We start from the raw sequence: 19,979 nt of genomic DNA, 5'->3' as shown, positions 1-19,979 counted from the left end.
TGATGTTGGGGTGGATTTCCTTGGAGTACTTCTGAGCCGGATATCTCTCTTCTGGAATTATCTCTCCAAGCTGACTTTCGAATGGAAACCATGTCAAAACAGGCCAAATGCTCTTCAGGGTCTAAATTCCTTTCATATTCCTTGATGTTTGCTGCTTGAAAGTGAGTTGGTAAGGGCTCATTGATTATATGGGTAGAGAAAAGACATCCCCTTGGTTGAGCTCGACTAGTTGGACAGGATTCAGCTTGTCCTTCCAGTTTCTTCGCCTTTTGTATTAAATCTTCCAGCTCTTCAGCCATGGTGAAGGTTATGGAACATCCATGGGAGCGTTCCTTCCCCCTGCCTTTGTTTTGTTCTGAGGAGAGGATTATCCCCGGGATTCTTCCAAACAGGGTGCTCGGCTGCTGCTGGGTGGCAATTTTTCTATCATCGCCTTTTGGACAGCTGCTGCTATACACTGAGTCAACTGCTCAGGGTTGATCATGAAAGTTTGTTGGGGTGGCAATTTTTCTATCATCGCCTTTTGGACAACTGCTACTATACACTGAGTCAACTGCTCGGGGTTGATCACGAAAGTTTGTTGGGGTGGATTTCCTTGGAGTACTTCTGAGTCGGATGACTCCCTTTCTGGAATTATCTCTCCGAGCTAACTTTCGAATGGAAACCATATCAAAAACAGGCCAAATGCTCTTTAGGGTCTAAATTCCTTTCATATTCCTTGATGTTTGCTGATTGAAAGTGATTTGGTAAGGGCTCATTGATTATATGGGCAGAGAAAAGACATCCCCTTGGTTGAACTTGACTAGTTGGACAAGATCCGGCTTGTCCTTCCAGTTTCTTCGCCTTTTGTCTTAAATATTCCTGCTCTTTAGCCATGGTGAAGGTTATGGAACATCCCTGGGAGCGTTCCTTCCCCCTTCCTTTGTTTTGTTATGAGGAGAGGATTATCCCCGGGATTATTCCAAACGGGGTGCCCGGCTGCTGTTGGGTGGCAATTTTTCTATCATCGACTTTTGGACAGCTGCTGCTATACTCTGAGTCAACTGCTCGGGTTGATCATGAAAGTTTGTTGGGGTGGCAATTTTTCTATCATCGCCTTTTGGACAACTGCTACTATACACAGAGTCAACTACTCGGGGTCAATCATGAAAGTTTGTTGGTGTGGATTTCCTTGGAGTACTACTTCTGAGCCGGATGACTCCATTCTGGAATTATCTCTCCGAGCTGACTTTCGAGTGGAAACCATATCTTCGTCTTAGATCTGATTTCCCACAAACGGCACCAATGATGTGAGCGGGTGAATTGGGTTTGAGAGGGATGGGCAATTTCACCAAGTCGGATTGTTTTTTTGTCAGAAAAGAGTCTCCTTAGCTTTGAAATATCTGCACACTTAATATAATAGAGATCGTTAGTGGGACGTCAGAAGTTTTTCAGACGTAGCCACTCCTTCGCTCAAGTCAGTCAAATGTTTTATATTGAGAAAGTGAATGTTTTTTAGCACAATAGTACATATCTGAATGAGTTATTTTCAAGCAAACCTGGTATTTATAGAATAGAAATCGATGATGATTTTGTTTTCAGTGGCCAGTTGCTACTCATGGTGGGATAGTTGCCTATGCTTCTGCTTATTTACATTGTTAAGTCTGACAACCCATACTTACTCCGATCTAGTCACATAAACCTTACATGCGCTAAAATCTCTCCTAATGATGATCAAGTCATGGTTCTCCATACTGGCGAGTTTGGACATGACACTTGTATTGGAGTGCTCGGGTAAATAACCCTGAGGCAGAGCACTGTTCTTACTTGTATTACCCGGGCTTAAAGATGAACTCAGCTTCCGCTGAACACGGGGTGTGGCTGCTCCACTTTTCCTGGCTAAATCCACACTGGAGATGACCAGGATACAGGATATTTCTCGGGATATCAACCAAGATTCTTTTGATTTCATCAGAAGATAAAGCCATAAGAATATATAATTCATAGAGAGATTAACTTCATAGAGTAAGTGAACTAAAAAATTTATACTTGAACTTAATCCACGATAATAATTAATATCACTGGACGAATAAATATGGACAAGTGAAAAATATCATGTCCAAATAAATTGAGATGAACATATAAACTCCCATCCAACGAACCAAATCATGTGAAAGAATATTGCCTGGTGGGTTTATTGTAAAAAATAAAGTCAAAAGATATATAGAGATTGATGCAAGCTACTAGAAGCTTGCATGAAACGCACAACTCAAGTTTTAGAAGGGCATTATTTGGGTTTGGACAAGGTGTATGAGAACCACATACATTGGTTGCGGAAGCTAAACATATATTTCTCTTTGTTTTTGGGTTCTTCTCTTTCTACTTGGTTATCATCTGTCAAAACTATTTTTCATGAGAATCAAAATTTATTTAAAAATATAAAACACACCTTGAGAGTATAAGGAATAATTCCAGCCAATAAAATATATATTAAAACAAACAAATTATATAATTAACTATTATAGCTTGACATTAAATTAATAATGAACTGCATATAGTTTATTTGAGGTCTCAAAAGTCAAAAGTATGAAACTGGTTTGATGTAAAACTGGTAATGACTTGAAGATCAGCACCTCAATTATTATGTTAACTTATTTTAGATACTTTAACTTTCAAATATTAATGAGGGAAGATGTAAAACCTTTCCAAGGTAAAGGCCCTGCAATTTTTCTGTCTTCTTCGGCTTCCAAGGCCTGGAGAACGTGTTCCCCTGAAAAAAAAATCAAGCACATTATCAATATACAAATATGGTCATTTGCTGGTTTCTGTAGTTATCATAGTCGTCTCAAATCATGCTCCATATCTACGGACATCATGTTCAGCAGATATGCTCAATCACCCTGATGATGCAGGGTCTCAAGTTCTAGTCGCTTCTCTTCTTATATCTTCCACAATTTTCAAGCACTTCACTGAAAAGAAAAGGAAAAAAAACAGTGACGGGATGTTTCCATCACTATTCCATCAATGAACTAGTAGCAAATAAAGTTTTCTATCGATGATTTTCTTTGGCTAAACAAAGTTGTAGTAATCATACCCAACTCAAATCATGGTCCATATCTACAGCCATCACGTGGGTTCTGTGGATTTGCTCGCCCTGATCGTGCAAAGAGTCGAGAGTTCTAGTAGTTTCTTGTTTAATAACTTTGGCAAATTTCAAGCATCCTCGCTACTAAAAAAATCCCGTCGACGGACTAGCAACAAAAATTTTCTGTCGACAATTTGTTAGTCATAAGAGACCATCAATATGATATAACCGGTTGCTCCGCTCAATTTGCAGCAGACAACCTTCTTCTTGTCTGCTTCTGCATCAAAATATTGGCCGGCGATTTCCTCAAGCCAAAAATATTCAGTAATTGAGAATAGATCTATAAAAACTGATCAATGAAAACATGAAACAGAAGGGTTCCTTCCGATACACAAAAACAACGAAAAAAATTGGAACGAGTGTCGAGTAGAGAAGCATTCGTTCTTTAAATCAAAATTCTTCGAACATAAAGTTTAATTTTCCCAAAAAAAAATTATGTTGCCGAGTTCATCTCTGCCAACAAAGAAGAATCAATAAATATGGATCAATCAATACACATACAACAAAAATTAAAAAAAAATAAATAAATCATCAAGAAACGAAGGTACTAAAATCCCTTCAATCACCACATGCGAGTGGGATCCAAACAATCTACAAGTTTGGACACAAGAATCGAAAATGAACAAGCTTAAAAATTACAAGAATCAAAAAATGAAAAACACCGAAAAAAATACGAGGATCGGAAATTTAACAAAAAGATTTCATCCAAAACACAAGAAAACCGAAAAAAAAGCACAAGAATCAAGATTTCAATATGCAACCAGAAATTTAACAAAAGAGTTTCATCCAAAACACAAAAACATCGAAAAAGATTTAAGAAATACAAGAACACCGAAAAAAGCACAAGAATCAAGATATCAGAACGCCGAAAAATGAAAAGAATCAGAAATTTAACAAAAGAGTTTCATCCAAAACACAAAAACATCGAAAAAGATTAAAGAAATCCAAGAACACCGAAAAAAAAGCACAAGAATCAAGATATCAAAACGCCGAAAAATGAAAAGAATCAGAAATTTAACAAAAGAGTTTCATCCAAAACACAGAAACACCGAAAAAGATTAAGAAATCCAATAATCTATTAAAATTCCCGTTACTTGAATGATTACTCAAGAAAATGGGTTTATCTACTGACTACAATTTATGGAAAGGATGAAAACGGAGAATTCTTACATATATTATACAAATAAATGAAGTTTTCATCAATGTAGCGGCAAAAGAAAGTGGTTTTAGCGTTTGAAAATTTCTCAATTTTTTACCGTTGGAAATTCTGGTTTTATTCTACTGAATATACTCATATTGTCTGTAAAATAAATATATTTTTAAAGCTACATATGATTAATTTATTTTAACATAAAAATATTCATAATTGAATTAACAATTACATAATATCTATTTTTATAAGCTAGTTAGAAAAATAGTTCGTATGCATATATATTTATTTCAATTTAATTATCGATATCAATCCAAGCTAATTAGAAAAATAGTTCATATGGATAATTTTTTAAGTAGCTTTTTAAATTTAGATTAGGTTAAAAATTTAAAGGCAAAAACTTGTGTGAGACGGTCTCACGGGTCGTATTTTGTGAGACGGTTATCTTATTTAAGTCATCCATGAAAAATTATTAGTTTTTATGCTAAGAATATTACTTTTTATTGTGAATATCGGTAGATTGACCCGTCTCACAGATAAAGATTCGTGAGACCGTCCAACAAGAGACTTACCCAAATTTAAATTAGATTATGTTTGGATTGATATAACTAAATTGAAATAAGACAAAAACTTGTGAGAAACGATATCACGGATCGTATTTTGTGAGACAGATATCTTATTTGGGTCATCCATGAAAAATATTACTTTTTATGTGATTAATTTCATAATTCCTCTATCAACTTTACAATAATTATAATAATCCAATGTACTTTAAGGGAGCGTTTGGTACGCGTGATTAGGCGGGATTATTTTTTTATCCTGCCTAGTCAGCTGTTTGGTACGCGTGATTATTTAACTAAGTCAATCCCTCCTATGAATGATTAGGTTATATTAGGTAGGTTAAAATAATACCTCCACATCCCCTAGGATTATTTATCCAACTCTTAATACCTCCTATTTTTCCAATTTTACCTTTCTCTTATATTCAAACTCACCCACTTCCCGCCACCGACCGCCGCCGCCATGACCGCCGCCGGCCGACCACCGGCCGATTTTTCCGGCCGGCCGTTTCCGGCCGCCGCCCCCGTCAGCCGTTTCCGGCCGGCCGCGACTGTCGCCGTCGCCGCCGCCGCGTAGGGAAAGGGCAATTTTGTCTTTTCATCAAAAAATTCAAAATTATCCTAACTTAAAAATCTTATCAAACATAATATTATTTTACACCATATATTACAATCCTACCACAATCATTTTCTTTATCATTTACCTACTAATCATTAGTTTATCTTATCCTTCCAACCAAACGTAGCCTAAATGTTACATATATCTCTTACTTTTATCAGTTTCATAATCACATTCATTAATCATAAAATTACAAATACATTTATTAAATCTAAAAATTACTTATATATCTTTTAGGTAAGTGACAACCACGTAAAAGAATTGTCCTCGTGATAGAAAGATAGATGAATATTTAAATGTTATTTTAATTATTTAAATTGAAAAACATATGTTTCTCAATTCATCGAATAAAATTATTAATAATAATTTTCAGAAAATATCAGGTTGTATAAGTCAATTAAAATTTAACAATATTATTTGAAATTAGTTATTATATTACCAATATACACCTATTAATTAAAATTTGAAACATATGTAATAATTTTTTTAATGAATTAAATAGAGACAAAATAATAAGTTTATATGTAAATTTATTTTTAATAAATTTTTTTAAATGTACGTTAAAAAAACAAGTTTATATAATTGGGACGGAATAATATTTTTTATCTTTGGCTCTCTATCTCCTCGACGATATTTTCATTGAGAACGTTAAAGTAGTTTAATATGTTGTTAATTGTGGATTAGTGTGTATATATATATATATGTATATAAATTATATATTTAAGTTTTTTATATATATATTTTTAAGTTTTATTTGACTTATTTTAAATGAATTTTAATGATAATTAACTTTGAAGTGTTTTTTTTTTAATTTTTTCATATTTTATTTAACTAATTAATTTTATTAATTATTAATTTCTCATTGGTTTTAAATTTTGGTCGAACTATTTGGTTAAATTTTAATTTTCATTTTTTTATCATTTTAAATGTTTTTATAAATTTTTAATTAAAAAATTGTAATTTTATAATTAATTTTTTAATAAAAAATTAGACGAACTGATCCATCTACCTGGTTTGAATTGTCCATTCGGAGGCTCTCTTTTTCTCCCCATCGCTTTTGCACCAAATCTGGCTTTGAAACCCTTTGCCAAATTTTATTTAGTTTATCAATGATTAAAAAATAATTGATAAATTAATTTGATATATATAGTAACTAATGAAATTTTTAATTTAATTCATTTTAATGAATAAAATTTTGAAAATTAATCGATGTTTCAACGAAACAATATAATTTCTAATTAAACAGTAGAACTCGAAAATTTAATTATAATTATGTTAATCTTATTATTATTAAAACTGACAAAAATTTGTGTGAGACGGTCTCATTGATCATATTTTGTGAGACAGATCTCTTATTTGAGTCATACATGAAAAATTATTACTTTTTTGTGCTAAGAGCATTACTTTTTATTGTGAATATAGGTAGGGTTGACCCGTTTCACAGATAAAAATTCGTGAGATCGTCTCACAAGAGACATACTTATTAAAATTTATGAAAACATGTCTAATTCTAAATTATTTTAGTTTTAAGAATTATAAATAGTAAATGAATAACTTATAAACTCACAAATTTTTCTATTATATAATTATTATATATATTATTTTAATTTAAAAATTAATAATTTTTATTTTAAAATTTTCAAAAAATTACTTTATTTTTTTTTACTTAACACATTCGCTAGTATATATTAAATAATAATAAAAATTAAAATTTAAAATAGAAAAGAAAATTTCGAGAATCTTATGATAAAATAGATAAAAAATTTGTGTGAGAAGATCTAACGGGTCGTATTTTGTGAGACGGATATCTTATTTGGGTCAACCATGAAAAATAATACTTTTTATACTAAAAATATTATTTTTTATTGTGAATATCGATAGGTTCACGTATCTCACAAAATAAGTACCCAAAATAGATTTATGATAAATGCTAGAAGGGTATTTTGGTCAATGAGAAGGGCAGAGAAAACTGAAAAGGTGACGCCATAAAGTGTGATCAACGAATGTAGCTGGCTAGCTGGAGAATGGAGTGTGGAAGAAGGAACGCATAATGAGTTAATGACCCTACCCGCGTATGATTGAAGCGCATCCCGAAACCACCAGGTATATTCTGGCGTCGTACTTTCGGTTTTGATGATTTGTAGCTTGAAAAGATCAAGAAGAGAATGCTGGGTTTTGTTGCTTTTGAAACTCTAGTTTTTTTTTTTTTTTATTATTTGGTATGAAAGATGGAAAAAATGAAGGGAAATGGTTGCAAGCTCGAGCCCAGAAAACTGAAAGTTCCATACATGGAGCTGCTGTGAGACGTGATAATGAGTTATAATATATGATGTGCTGGTTGGCCACAAAATGTAAAAATAAATTTTTAAGAGTTTAAAAAAGTATAAAATAATAGAATGGATCGTGATATTTGGTGGGATTTTTCTGTTTGGGATGATTTTGAATTAGAAGAAGAAGATGGACTTAATTGAGTTGAAGAATGAGCGTGAGAATGGATTAGCCGGAACACAAAGTAGCACCTTCGTTTCTAACTGAAAATGAAGGAGAAGGCTGAGGGAAAATGGAGATAAAAAAGAGAAGAAAATTAATGGAAATAAGAAAATGTTAGATGGAGACTAGGGATGCCAATGGGTCGGGGCGGGGGCGGATTTGCCATTCCCATCCTCATCCCCGAATTCATCCCTACCCCCATCCCCGCCCCAATCCCCATTTTTTCGGGTTCGGAGAATCCCCAAACCCGAAATTTCGGGGATCAACTTACCATCCCCGCCCCCATCCCCGTTTCAAAAATATTAATATTGCAAGACGATAACGAATTCGTAGATTTTCTCAAACCAAAATTTATTATTATCTATTATTATCAGAGATAACATTAATATTAATATCAATATCAATATTAATAATAATAAGATTATTAATATTTTAAAAAATAATATTATTATATTATTAATATTAATAATACTATTATTTTATTATTGATATTATTTTCGGGGCGGGTTCGGGGATTTCGGGGATGGGGATAGTAATCTCATACCCGCCCCGAATTACATCGGGGATTTAAAAAAATCCCCGAACCCGAACCGGAACCTGAAAAAATCGAGGATCTCCATCCCCGTTTCGGGTTTTCCCCGCGGGCCCCAAACCCGTGGGGAAAGTTGCCATCCCTAATGGAGACCGCAGGCCCTTGGTCAAAACCCTGCATATTATTGTTCAAGAGAAGGGCATGTTAGGTGTGTGGCGCAACTAAAACTAGTTTTTTTAAAAAAGTTCAACACATACAAACCAAAAACCGAAAACCGAAAACCGAAATTCCGAATAACAAAAACCGAAACTGGTCAAAGAGCCTGAAAAAACCAAAATTTTCAGTTCGGCCGGCTTTTTCGGTTTTAAAATAAATTTGAATACCCTTAGTTTTTTCCCCTTTGATAGTCAGTCATGTACTTATTATTAAAATTATGGAATTCTCTTCTAAATCCTGCAAAACAAACCACAACTATAAAATTGTACTACTAATTGTTCCACTAATTTTCAGGCGTATGAGACTAGTCAAGTGGTCTCAATTGCTTTACCAATGTAAGGTGATATATAGCTCTAAGGACATTGGGCTTGTCCAGAATGATTGTTTTGGTACAAATACAAACTACTGACTACCAGGGAAGGATTCAGTAAGTTGGAAGTGCGGAGACTAACTGACTAACCTTGGAGGAGAATCATTCTAAGTTGAGTACAAATAAAATAGATTACATCTTGATGTAAGGGTAATGATCATGGATGAAGTATACAACTGATTGTAAAAAATTTGAATGTCTAGTTGATTATACAGAAGGAAAGACATACAGATGAAACCACGGTGCATAGGAAAATTGAATGGATTAGCATAGGTCCCAACATTTTGTTACCCTTGCTCAAAGACATCAATACTTGCAATCTCAAAGACAAAAGACATCAATACTTCCAATCTCAAAGACATCAATACTTCCAATAAAAAATTTACATTAGTTATTGGGTCAAAGGCTTGTATTCTTCCCAAATTCCATTCCTCAATCTCCCATTTAATCTATTCTCCCCATTTTTCTCTTCTCTTAATAATAGGTCACATCTATTCTCCCCAAGACTTGTATCTCTTCATTTTTTTCCCAACCCCATATCAAGAGGTCACATCAGTAGCATTTTTTCAAACCCCAGAACGTGGCTTCCTATATCTTATTACAGAATATTCAACCATGTTCAAGACTCATATTCTTTGTTTTTGTCATCCATCAAAGACTCTCACCTTTCCCTCTCTTTTTCAACTAAATATTTTTTGCTCTTAAAAGTCGAAGGCGATATTTTTGAACTTATGGGATTCCAAAGGGTTGTTAAGCTTGCTTTGAGGACATTCGTGGCCAATGCTTTGTCTAAGTAATCTATATTTTTTTAATATTTATTTAGCCTTTTACTGCTTTCTCAAATGTTTTCAAGAAAATAAGGTCTTTTGTATGTACTAATATGGTATCAGATGCCTTTAAATATTTTGTGTCAAGTTCCATGTGCATTTTTCGTAAGCAGTTATATATTTCTTTTAATATCACGAGAAGAAATTATGTTATTTATATGTATTGATGGAAAGAAAACATGTTTTGCAATATGGGATGGATGATTTTTAATTTTTGTTTGGTTCAGAATGACACTAAACCAAATGGTAAGAGCAAATATTCTGCTAAGTATCAATCGAGAATGACCATTAAGTAGTCAAAAATCAATTGTCTTCAGACAGGAACTAGTCCTTGTTACAGAAGTTAAATATTTAGGACTAATGTCAATTAAAGCTATGCATGGTTTACGTCAGGAGAAGGATAAATTTGTTTTAAGAACATCGTGCCACGCCTTGTTGCCAAATAACTGCAAGCTTCCAAATGATGGGAGAGGTCTCAAGTTTGAGACTTTATTGCTCAGGAAAACCCCCTCCCACAAATGCATAAAAAATTGAAGGAAAGGATCTGGGTTTTCGTCTAGATTTTTCAAAAAAAAAAAATAATTCAATCCTTTCTCCTCTCTGCTTATTGTTTATTCCCCTTTACTGCCATATAGGTTATCTGTTTTTCTTCTCATTGGCTTTTCCCTAAAATAAAGCTACAATCTTCTCTCGACATGTTTAGTAACCATTGGTCTGTATTTTTATTCCTTTCCAGTCCATAAAATGAGGTTTGCAAAAATTAATTTAACTAGCAACCACAGTCTTGGAGAAGTTGGTGCAAATGCTGATAAGTTCGAGCACAATTCGGGAAGAAGATATTTGCAACAGAACGAGCACCCCGAATTTGATTTGACCACCAGTCAAGAATCTATTTTGAATCTCAATAGTCATGTGTATGAGGGGAATAGAAGAAGGTCAAGTGTTGTAAATTCAACGCATGGTGGTGCAAGTGCTTGGAATCAAGAGCAGGGCCCGAATGATGATACAAAACTTTGCTCCACATCATCAATATGTCTAACCCCACTTTGTCGGCAGTTCTGGAAAGCTGGAAACTATGATGACAGGCTTACTTCTGAGCCTAGCTGTCAAAGTATTTTGCTCTCTAAGATAATCGAAGTTGATCTTTTTAACAGATGATCGTTACATTGAAATAGGCAAACTTTTATTCAACACTTTAAGAAAATGGCTGTGACAATTACCAGTTTATTTTACCTGACTTGCGACTTCCGTGTATTTTGGGCTAATGATCTTTTTCAGCTTTGATTAGAGTGCATATCTTCTGCCACTTTGTAATCTGAAATTATCTTTTTCATCGACAGATGGCACAAGTTATCTTCGTGTTCACCCCAAATTTCTTCATTCAAATGCTACTTCACATAAATGGGCCTTTGGTGGTATGTGCTGCTCATATTGTTCTTTGGTTGAGCTGCTCGAACTTATCATATTGGATATTTCTGAAAGATGTTTTATTGTCCTTATTTTACTTGTCCCGTGTTTACAGCCTTCGCAGAGCTTCTTGATAATGCTGTCGATGAGGTAATCTTTCGAGAGTACTTTTATATGTCCGTTTTATCCTTTTGGTACTTGGAATTATCTGTTCATCATCCTTTGCTGCTTTAAATGGTTGACATCATTGATTCAGTGAACTTCTTTAGCATTGCTTCATCTACTTTAATGCATTGTCTATGCTCCAACATGACGATGGATGACTTAGTTTTTTAAACTTTTCTCTCACTCAACATGGTCTCTCTCCGTCAGTTTTAGGTTAAAATAAGTTATTTAACTCTTTTTGGATGCATCTTATTCACTGCCTTTTGAAGTTGCCTGTATCATGAATGAGAAGATGATAAACTGCTGATCATGCAATTTTTTTTGCTTATTTCATGCATATGCTTATCAGTGATCAAGATGAACTGAACTTAGCATCATTTTTGTTTCTGGGTGAGTTTGAATTGCAATATAGGGTGTCTTGATGGAACATTTGTCAAGGTTGATTGTTAGACAACTATTTTGTGTACTGTTTGTGCCTCATTGATACACATTTTGTATTTTTTGCAATTTATTTGTAGATAAAGAATGGAGCAACTTTTGTCATTGTCGATAAAACCTTGAACCCAAGAGATAAGACTCCTGCTTTGTTAATTCAAGGTATTGTATACCTTGACTTAGCTGCTTCACTATTGTTCGATTGGTGTTAAACCTTGACAAAAGGTTGGATAACTGTGAACTATGATGATTTTTTATCAGATAATGGTGGCGGAATGGACCCAGAATCAATGAGGCGTTGCTTAAGTTTTGGATTTTCGGATAAGAATTCAAAAACTGCTATTGGACAATGTAATAATTATGATTTTTTTTTCATTCTCATGTTTCGTGACGAGATTCTAATATGTAGCCTTGCAGATGGAAATGGATTTAAGACGAGCTCTATGAGACTCGGGGCTGATGTTGTTGTGTTAAGTCGCCATATGAAAGACAGGTTCCTTCTTGCTTTCATTGAAAATCATGATCTGCTCTCTCTATTTGTTGTTTTGCCCGCACATTATTTTTTCCATCTTTTCCTGGTGGTGTGACTGAATACCTACCCCTCTTTATCTGAAAAACTTTTGATAATTCTTTTTTATGTCACATGTCTTTACTTTATAAAACGTGGGATTTTAAACATGTGATCATTGCTTAAGTTTATTAAATGTGGCCTTGAAGTCGTAGTTGCGTATTTAGTTTCTTGCGTGAAACATGATAAGGGTGTAAGATGTATTAGTAACTTGAAGTGAAATGTCGCAACATTGGCTGATCCAAATGTGGAGAAAATAATTTTCAATAAGAGAAAATAAAATTCGTTCTTGATTATTTTTATCTACAACTGAACTGAGTTTATAGACAAATCTACTTACCTATGATAGAAACAAATAAAAAATCAGATCCTCTTATTCAAGGGATTTTCCCAAGTATCCTGATTTATCGAGCAAAATCAGCGCACATATTAAGGAAACATTATATCTTTCCACACGAAAGAATCCAAAATAAAATATAGGAAAAACTAGTTTAATATCCATATTCTAGTCATCAGCCTCATGCTAAATATGGACGAAAGGAGTATCTGCCATCAGTTAGTTTAACATCCCTATACAAGCCATCAGCCCTTCAGCCTCAAGATAAATATGGACCAAATATTCCCCCTCATACTAAATTAAATCTTCCACCCAGCAAGATATAAGTTTTCGTTGGAGAATCATGCTTCAATATTTATTATTATTATCATTATTTGAACGACCATGCAGAGTATGCTATTATTGAAAACATAAAATATAATGAGGAGAGCTAGGTCAAGACCACCCAGGCATAACAAAACCTAAGTTTGAGACCAAAAACGTCTTAAACTTCTTATGCTTTCCAATTCAACTAGGGGCCGGAAACTTGATCTTATCCCAGCGTTTTTCAAGCCATTCTTCTAAATTGTAAAAAATCCTTCTATTTCTCTCCAACCAAGCTACCGACAAATACAATGAACTACCACCAAATTTATCTCTTTTTCCTAAGTTTTGACTCAATTCCATCACTTTCACCTACAAACAATAAAAAATCAAGATTAAAAACTATAAAACCAATTTAAACAATTAAAATTCTCCTAATCCAATAAATTTATCCAAATAAATATACTAAAATATAATCTCATCAAGAAGCTCCCTTACTCAGTTTGGGCTTGTTCCCTAAGCTAACTACTGCTTTTATGGACAAGTTAGATGGTCTTATGCCCTATTGCCTTTTTTCAGGAGCGCAAGTGAGATAAAGCACATAAAATGGGGGATAAGCTTATCATTGTATGAAGTTTTGAAAAGGAAACTTATTAGTGCATTTTTCTTCATAAATCCCATGAACCATAACTAATACTTGTATACTTTCTCTTTGTATCATTTCTCACTGACCATAGATGGTCAATTATTGTTGGCAGTTTTGAATAATTAGAATTATATTTAATATTTAGAAAAAAAGAATGTTCGGTATTCTGTCGAAGCTACATTTTTTTTCAACGGATAGAGTAGAGATTTTCTCATTTTTTGCTGTATGTTACTTCTATAATTAGCAGTCGTTGATTTAATATTTTCATAAGTCAATAATCATCTTAAAAAGCTTGAATAAATTCTCGGGTTACCCTGCACAAAATTGTTTATTTATTGTTATTGTTAAATCATGGTATATATTGACTTCATTTTTCTTGATCAGGAAATTGACACAAAGTGTAGGTCTTCTATCTTATACATTCTTGATGCAGACAAGGCAAGATAGCATAGTGGTCCCCGTGGTAATTGATGATGTAGTTTGATCTATACTGTTATGCAGGCTCTGAGGACTGTAGAATCAATCCAAGTTAGCCGATAGTAAATTACAAGTTTCTATTTATGTTTGCTTTTTGCTAGAGTTTCCTTTGTGCTCAAATTACATGCACTGTTTTGGTGTTCAAGACCTTGATGGTTTTAAGAGTTGTCTTTGATAAGTTTTTATGCTTCAAAATCAAAGAAAAATTTAAAGTTTTTAAATGGGACACTTGTACCATGTGAAACATATCGAATCTCTGCTTCTGTGTAAATGACAATTTCTATTTAACATCATTACATTATTCTGATTATCTCTAGTGTTTATAGTTTGAAGCAAAAACTTTATATGAAAATTAACTCATTGGATATTTTGTTGTTTTAATCTATCTTGCATGTCAACATCTTCAATTGTGGTAACATTTGGGAAGATTTTAAGGTTTCGTTGTGAACTGAGAAACTTACAAGATGTGATATAGTTATCTATTCTTTACTTTTAAATCAGTGGCTTGATGTTCATTTATTGAGAAAAGAATCATAATAAATCTTGGTTGTTATCTCCAAAGCTCAAAATCTTGGTTGGAATTCTTAGATATGTTAATGGATATGATTATGATTTCCTCATGAGTAAGGACACTATCACTGGGAGAGGTTAATAAGGGTATTAAGAAGAATTTATTTTCTTTTTATTATTATTAATTTTCAGAAGAACTAAACTTTTATGATGTGTTTTCAATCTTCTTGTTTCTGAAGTAAGACATAGCTGTTCTTTTTCATGTTTCAATGTGTTCGTTTTCAATATTATAATTTTAAGGGCTGTGCCTAAATTATGCAGGTTGATTATCAGTTTAACTTATACACGGGCACTTGGAATATATTGTATGATGAAGATCAATTTAAGAACAATCTTCGCATCTTGTTGCAGTGGTCTCCATTTACTACAGAAGCTGAACTTCTGAAGCATGTATGCCATCTAACTGAACTAGTTTCTTTCCTCTTCCCTCTTTTCAACCTTTTCCAGTAGCCCTTTTATGCGTGAGGGTGGTCTAACAAAGTTATTTCTTATTATTTTCATGATATCTGCTATTGTGTTCCCTACACACACACATTTCTGCTTAAACCGTTATCTTTTGAACTTAACTTCATTGTCTCCTTTGCTTTCCCCTGTGACACAGTGTGATGACATCTGCGGTAATGGTACAAAGATAATAATTTACAACCTATGGCATAATGATGAAGGTAAACTGGAGCTCGATTTTGAGTCAGACCTTGAGGTTCGCTTTACTCCTTTGTTAACTTCTATCAAAGGATTTGCTGCGACCTTTTGCTTCATTTTTCCCTCGTTTATCATCTTGCATCAATGTTGATGCTTAGCTTCACTTAATTAATGGTATCAGGATATTTATGTGTCGGGAAAGGGCCAAAGTTCTGCAAAAGTTGGTTCTCAGACGGAAGTAAATGAACATCATCTTGCTAATCGTCTTTGCTACTCGCTCCGTGTATGTCTGTAATATTTCTTTTTGCATAAATATGTACATAAAAACCATTGCTTTCTAAGTTTTCTAACTTTCAGTTTCCTATTCATACAGGCATATTTATCTATTTTATACTTGCGTGTTCCAAATAAGTTCTACATATTATTGCGTGGGCGAGTTGTTGAGTATCATAACATTGCCAGTGATCTCAAATTTCCAGAATTTATATTGTACAGACCCCACAATCTTGAGGTAATTCAAGTTTCGGCAAACTCTTATGATGGTTGCATGGCAGTAGATGCGCATATATTTCAAATACTTGTAGGTACACAAAGATGCAAAGTTACATCCCACAGCGGGTTCCACAAGCAATTAATTAGTAGCTAATAATTCTAGGAGTTTCTTGCGCTTTTTTTTAAAAATAAAACTACCTGGTCGTGGTGGTGGCTGGGTTGGCATTTTTGGGCAGACTTCAAAGCACCTATATCATTTAGATAGGGTGAAAGAGGTAATTTTCTTTAATACAAATGATACATTATTTCAACTTGAAAGCAAGATTTTATTTTGAACACCACTTTCTTAACCTGATTTTTACTTGCTGCCATTTCAAGCAACAGATTCATTTGAGTCTTTGTGCATCATCTTCAAACTTAAGCAAAGTAGTTCATCACTGTATGGGCTTTAATGGTTTCATTACTATTCAGTGTCATTGTCTTAAGTGAGAAACCGGGCGTCTAATGTCTTTGTTCTGCACACACACGCACATGTATGACCTTTTTTATGGCTGTTGGACTCTGATATAATATGCTTCTTGTAGGATTCAGTCACCACTACAATTGGATTTTTGAAAGAAGCTCCACAAGTAAATCTACATGGTTTTAATGTCTATCACAAGAATAGATTGATACTGGTAACTGCGCTTACTGATTATTACACATTTGGCATTTAACACTCAAATAAATTGCATTCCAAAGTGTAAGCAGTCATTTAAATGATAAGCTGATTTGCTTAACATAATTGTCATTGTAAATATCTGATCAGTCTAAACATGGTCTCATCTACTCCGAATAATAGCAGCCTTCATGATTCCCTGTATACTTATCATCGCAGTGGAAGCGATGTGATATTCATGTTCATATACATGGTGCTGTCCGAATGTTAAGTAGATAGTTGTCTTGGTTGCTGTTTGTACCCTTCATATTTGGCATGTGGCTAGTTAATTCCTTTTATCGGATGCTGGTTTTCATTGGTTGAGGAAATCTTTAGACTTTCGGTTTATTTTCTTGATGATGAAAGGTGTGTAGACCCCCACATGTTAAGTGTACTTTTTTTTATGTGGATACTCACTCAGTGTATGTATGCCCCGGGTGAAAAGCTTGGAAGTGATTTTTAACATGGTGATATTTTCTAGTTTCGGTGGTGGAGGTGGTGGCGATGATTATTATTATTTAACTTTAGACTTTAGGAGAAGTATTGGAACAATCTAATTTCAGCCAGTTAATTTTCAGTTGCAGTCATGTGCGGTACCCAAAGATTGGTCCTGCACCTCCTCCCTAATAAAAGGAGAGAAAAGAAAATAAGGAAGCATACATTCACTGAATAAATAGAAATGTGTTGCATGAATGATTATTTTACCTTAATATTTCATCTTGTTACTGTCTATCGATTGCAGCCATTTTGGCGCGTCGTGTCCTATAGAAAAAACCGAGGCAGAGGAGTCGTTGGTAAGAATTCTGAAAATTTATGTGCTCGGGATCTTATCTTCAATCATGCAACCTAAGATCTACATGACTTGTTACTGGACGTGGCAGGTGTTTTAGAAGCAAACTTTATTCAGCCGATTCACAGCAAACAAGACTTTGAGAAAACTCCCGTTTTTCAAAAGCTTGAACACCGCCTGAAACAAATGACACAAGAGTACTGGTTAGTAATTATTTGAGGAAAATTAGACGAACAAATATTTTTTGACTGATGTAGATGACTCGGGAAGGAGCAACTATTTGAGATTTAGTATATCTGTTTTTTTCTCGTTTACTACATGATAACTTAATGACTGGGAGAAATGCATTTTTAATTTGTTGAGACACTTATCAGAGCTACGATTATTGTTTATTTTGTTTGCTCAGTCATTAAATATTTACCTGACACTTATCAAATGATTTTTATTATGATTATCATTGTTGAAATTCAACAGGGATCATCATTGTGGACTCACTGGTTATAGAAATATTAGGAAAAGACCTGAGGCAACAGTGACACCTCAAACTGATTCTGATTTTAGTCCAGGTTGTATATATCAACCCATCTTGTTCGGTACCAACCCCTCCGTTGCTGTTAGTCCAAAACTATCTGCAGCTACTGGAACTGTCCCACATGAAACAAACACTTCTTCGGATATTGGGGCAACAAAATCTGGAATTTCAGCACAATCCTTTCATCAGAATTCACCAGGTAAGAAGAGTAGATATGCTGTGATCTAGTAAAAAATATAGCGATGGAGCATTTGGTTTTTTGGGATTCAAGTCCTGGGTTTTGGCTCATATCAAGTGCAGGCCTGGCTAACTATACAAATATCATTCACAGCGTTACTGATGCTTGAGCTTTTGTCCTTCAATAATTTTTGTCCAAGTGACTCTCAATTGGGAGGTATAAATGATCTAAAGCTCGTGCTTCCAATTCTGCACAGGAGTGCCTCTGAAGAGGAAAGAACTTGATCATGTTGTAGAGCCTGAAGGTGTGAAAAGGACAGGGGTGATAGGTTCCCCAACAATCGACACCATGCTTGATGGGGGGGGATGTACAGGTGTTCGTCTGTTTGGAATGGTTTTTCAACCATTTTGGACATCGCAAAAAACTTGTTATCCATTTAAAATTCCGTGTTACGTTCTCTTAATCGAATTGCAATTTTCTTTCTTACAGCATGTACTAACTCCTACTCAGTTGGAAAACCAGAGGGCTACTAACCTGATTTTTGAAAACAGAAGACTGCTTATGCTGTAAGTTTTCAATTTAGATGCACGTAGTTCCTGATTATTAATCTTAATTCTCGTGGAAAGCGACAAAAAATTCGGCTTCTATTTTCGTCAAACAGTAGGTGTGAGGCAGTGATCGTTCTTTAAATTAAAAAATATCAAAATTTGACGTGTATTTTTTTAAAAAAAAAATTCTTTTTTTAAATTTCCTCCAGACTACATATATTACCATCTTAATCATATTTCTTGGTCAATCATTGCTCCGAAGGATAAGATGATTTGTGTTTGCTTTATCTATTGTCAATATCAAAATCTCATAGAGGTCCCTTCAACTTAAGCATGTATGCTTCTGTATTTTAGATGCAAAGAATATGAGAAGATGCAGGAAGCTCTCAATAGAAAGGTACTTCTATCTACTTAATAACGGTTCTGACAATATGATTTTTCCTCAAATATTTTTTAAAAAAAGAAAAAAACTTGCTTACTCTATTGATATAAACATCATCTATCACAGCTTACTGGATGATTTGAGTCCAACATTTGACGCACAATACATAATTTATTTCTAGTTTCTCTCGTCCCCTGCAAGATTCTGTTTGGAAGCACTAAACCGAGGACATTGGTCATTTTTATAGATCTTGTTCTTATGACAATGATAAAGAGACCAATCCATCTCCCCTAGTTTTTGTTTCTGTTAGTGGGATGTCTTTGTCGCTTATTTGCTGGAGGGAAAAATGTCGTTTTTACTATCAGTTTTCTTAACCATATTATATCCTTTCAGTTTTTACCAGGTCTATTCTTCAGTCATTTATGTATATTAGTATTTTTATCCTTTTAGTTCCATCGATGCATTTCTTTTACACTTGTTTCTACTAAGAAATGTTTTCCGCCAACCGATTGTTCAAGAAAATCTGTAAGAAGACTTGGTACTTAATTGTGTAGGTAGAGCTCCTAAAAATGGAGCTAGAAGAAGCACAACTCGAGTACGCACGCCATCTGCTGGAATCGGATTCGTTTGAGAACACTAAATTGGAAAATATAGTCATAGAGATAGAGGACTAGTCTTTAACAAACTGTAGTACATAGTAGCATTTGGAATGGTTAATTAAGAATTATGAACGTATAACTATATTCTACAAAGTGAGCGTATGAGACATGCCAGGTTCAGATTATTTCGAGTAATTACACAAAATTTGAGTAGTTTTTATTGGATTCACGGTCTTTGCAAGTATGTGGAGTACCTAATGTAAAATCCAAGGTCCAAAATTGATTTTGATACTTGAGGTTCATGTATTTAAATACTTTAGTCT

General features: G+C 34.1%; 2 protein-coding genes across 11 annotated transcripts in view; one reads left to right on the top strand and one right to left on the bottom strand.

Annotated features, from left to right (window-relative positions):
• Positions 1-4,401, bottom strand: part of LOC142520088 (vacuolar sorting protein 18-like) — a 46,367-nt gene extending 41,966 nt beyond the window's left edge. For 5 of the 7 annotated variants that reach the window (XR_012813900.1, XM_075623058.1, XM_075623059.1 and 2 more), the window contains exons 1-3: positions 3,074-4,401; positions 2,851-2,948; positions 2,681-2,749 (exon numbers count right to left, since the gene is read on the bottom strand). Coding sequence is in view for 4 of the 7 variants with exons in the window: in XM_075623058.1 (XP_075479173.1) it covers positions 2,681-2,749; positions 2,851-2,855 (74 nt within the window). In the remaining 3 variants the exon portion in view is untranslated. Of the gene's footprint in view, positions 1-2,680; positions 2,949-3,073 lie in introns of all 7 variants that reach the window. The other 2 variants (XR_012813899.1, XR_012813901.1) reach the window with 1 other exon arrangement.
• A 3,023-nt stretch (positions 4,402-7,424) lies between these two features.
• On the top strand, positions 7,425-19,979 carry LOC142520763 (protein MICRORCHIDIA 6-like). Of its 4 annotated transcripts, XR_012813986.1 has the most exons (20): positions 7,425-7,556; positions 10,625-10,999; positions 11,229-11,303; positions 11,411-11,445; positions 11,979-12,057; positions 12,157-12,246; positions 12,313-12,388; positions 14,134-14,212; positions 15,058-15,186; positions 15,398-15,496; positions 15,620-15,721; positions 15,812-15,949; positions 16,515-16,607; positions 17,370-17,421; positions 17,509-17,620; positions 17,892-18,148; positions 18,384-18,500; positions 18,617-18,693; positions 19,030-19,072; positions 19,612-19,726. XR_012813986.1 is itself a non-coding variant. In XM_075623883.1 (19 exons), the coding sequence occupies exons 2-19, from the start codon at positions 10,633-10,635 to the stop codon at positions 19,729-19,731; spliced, it is 2,256 nt and encodes a 751-aa protein (XP_075479998.1). In that variant the 5' UTR covers positions 7,425-7,556; positions 10,625-10,632; the 3' UTR covers positions 19,732-19,979. The 4 variants fall into 4 exon arrangements, 3 of the variants coding, with proteins under 3 accessions (XP_075479998.1, XP_075480000.1, XP_075479999.1); XM_075623883.1 differs by having other exon boundaries at positions 18,384-18,693; positions 19,612-19,979; XM_075623885.1 differs by lacking the exon at positions 19,612-19,726 and adding an exon at positions 19,184-19,577 and having other exon boundaries at positions 18,384-18,693.

Source organism: Primulina tabacum, chromosome 12 (genome assembly GCF_025594145.1).
Source record: "Primulina tabacum isolate GXHZ01 chromosome 12, ASM2559414v2, whole genome shotgun sequence".
In the NCBI taxonomy this organism is placed as follows: Eukaryota; Viridiplantae; Streptophyta; class Magnoliopsida; order Lamiales; family Gesneriaceae; genus Primulina; species Primulina tabacum.
The sequence above is the reverse complement of the archived record's forward strand: the minus strand, read 5'-3'. Positions and strand labels throughout refer to the sequence as shown.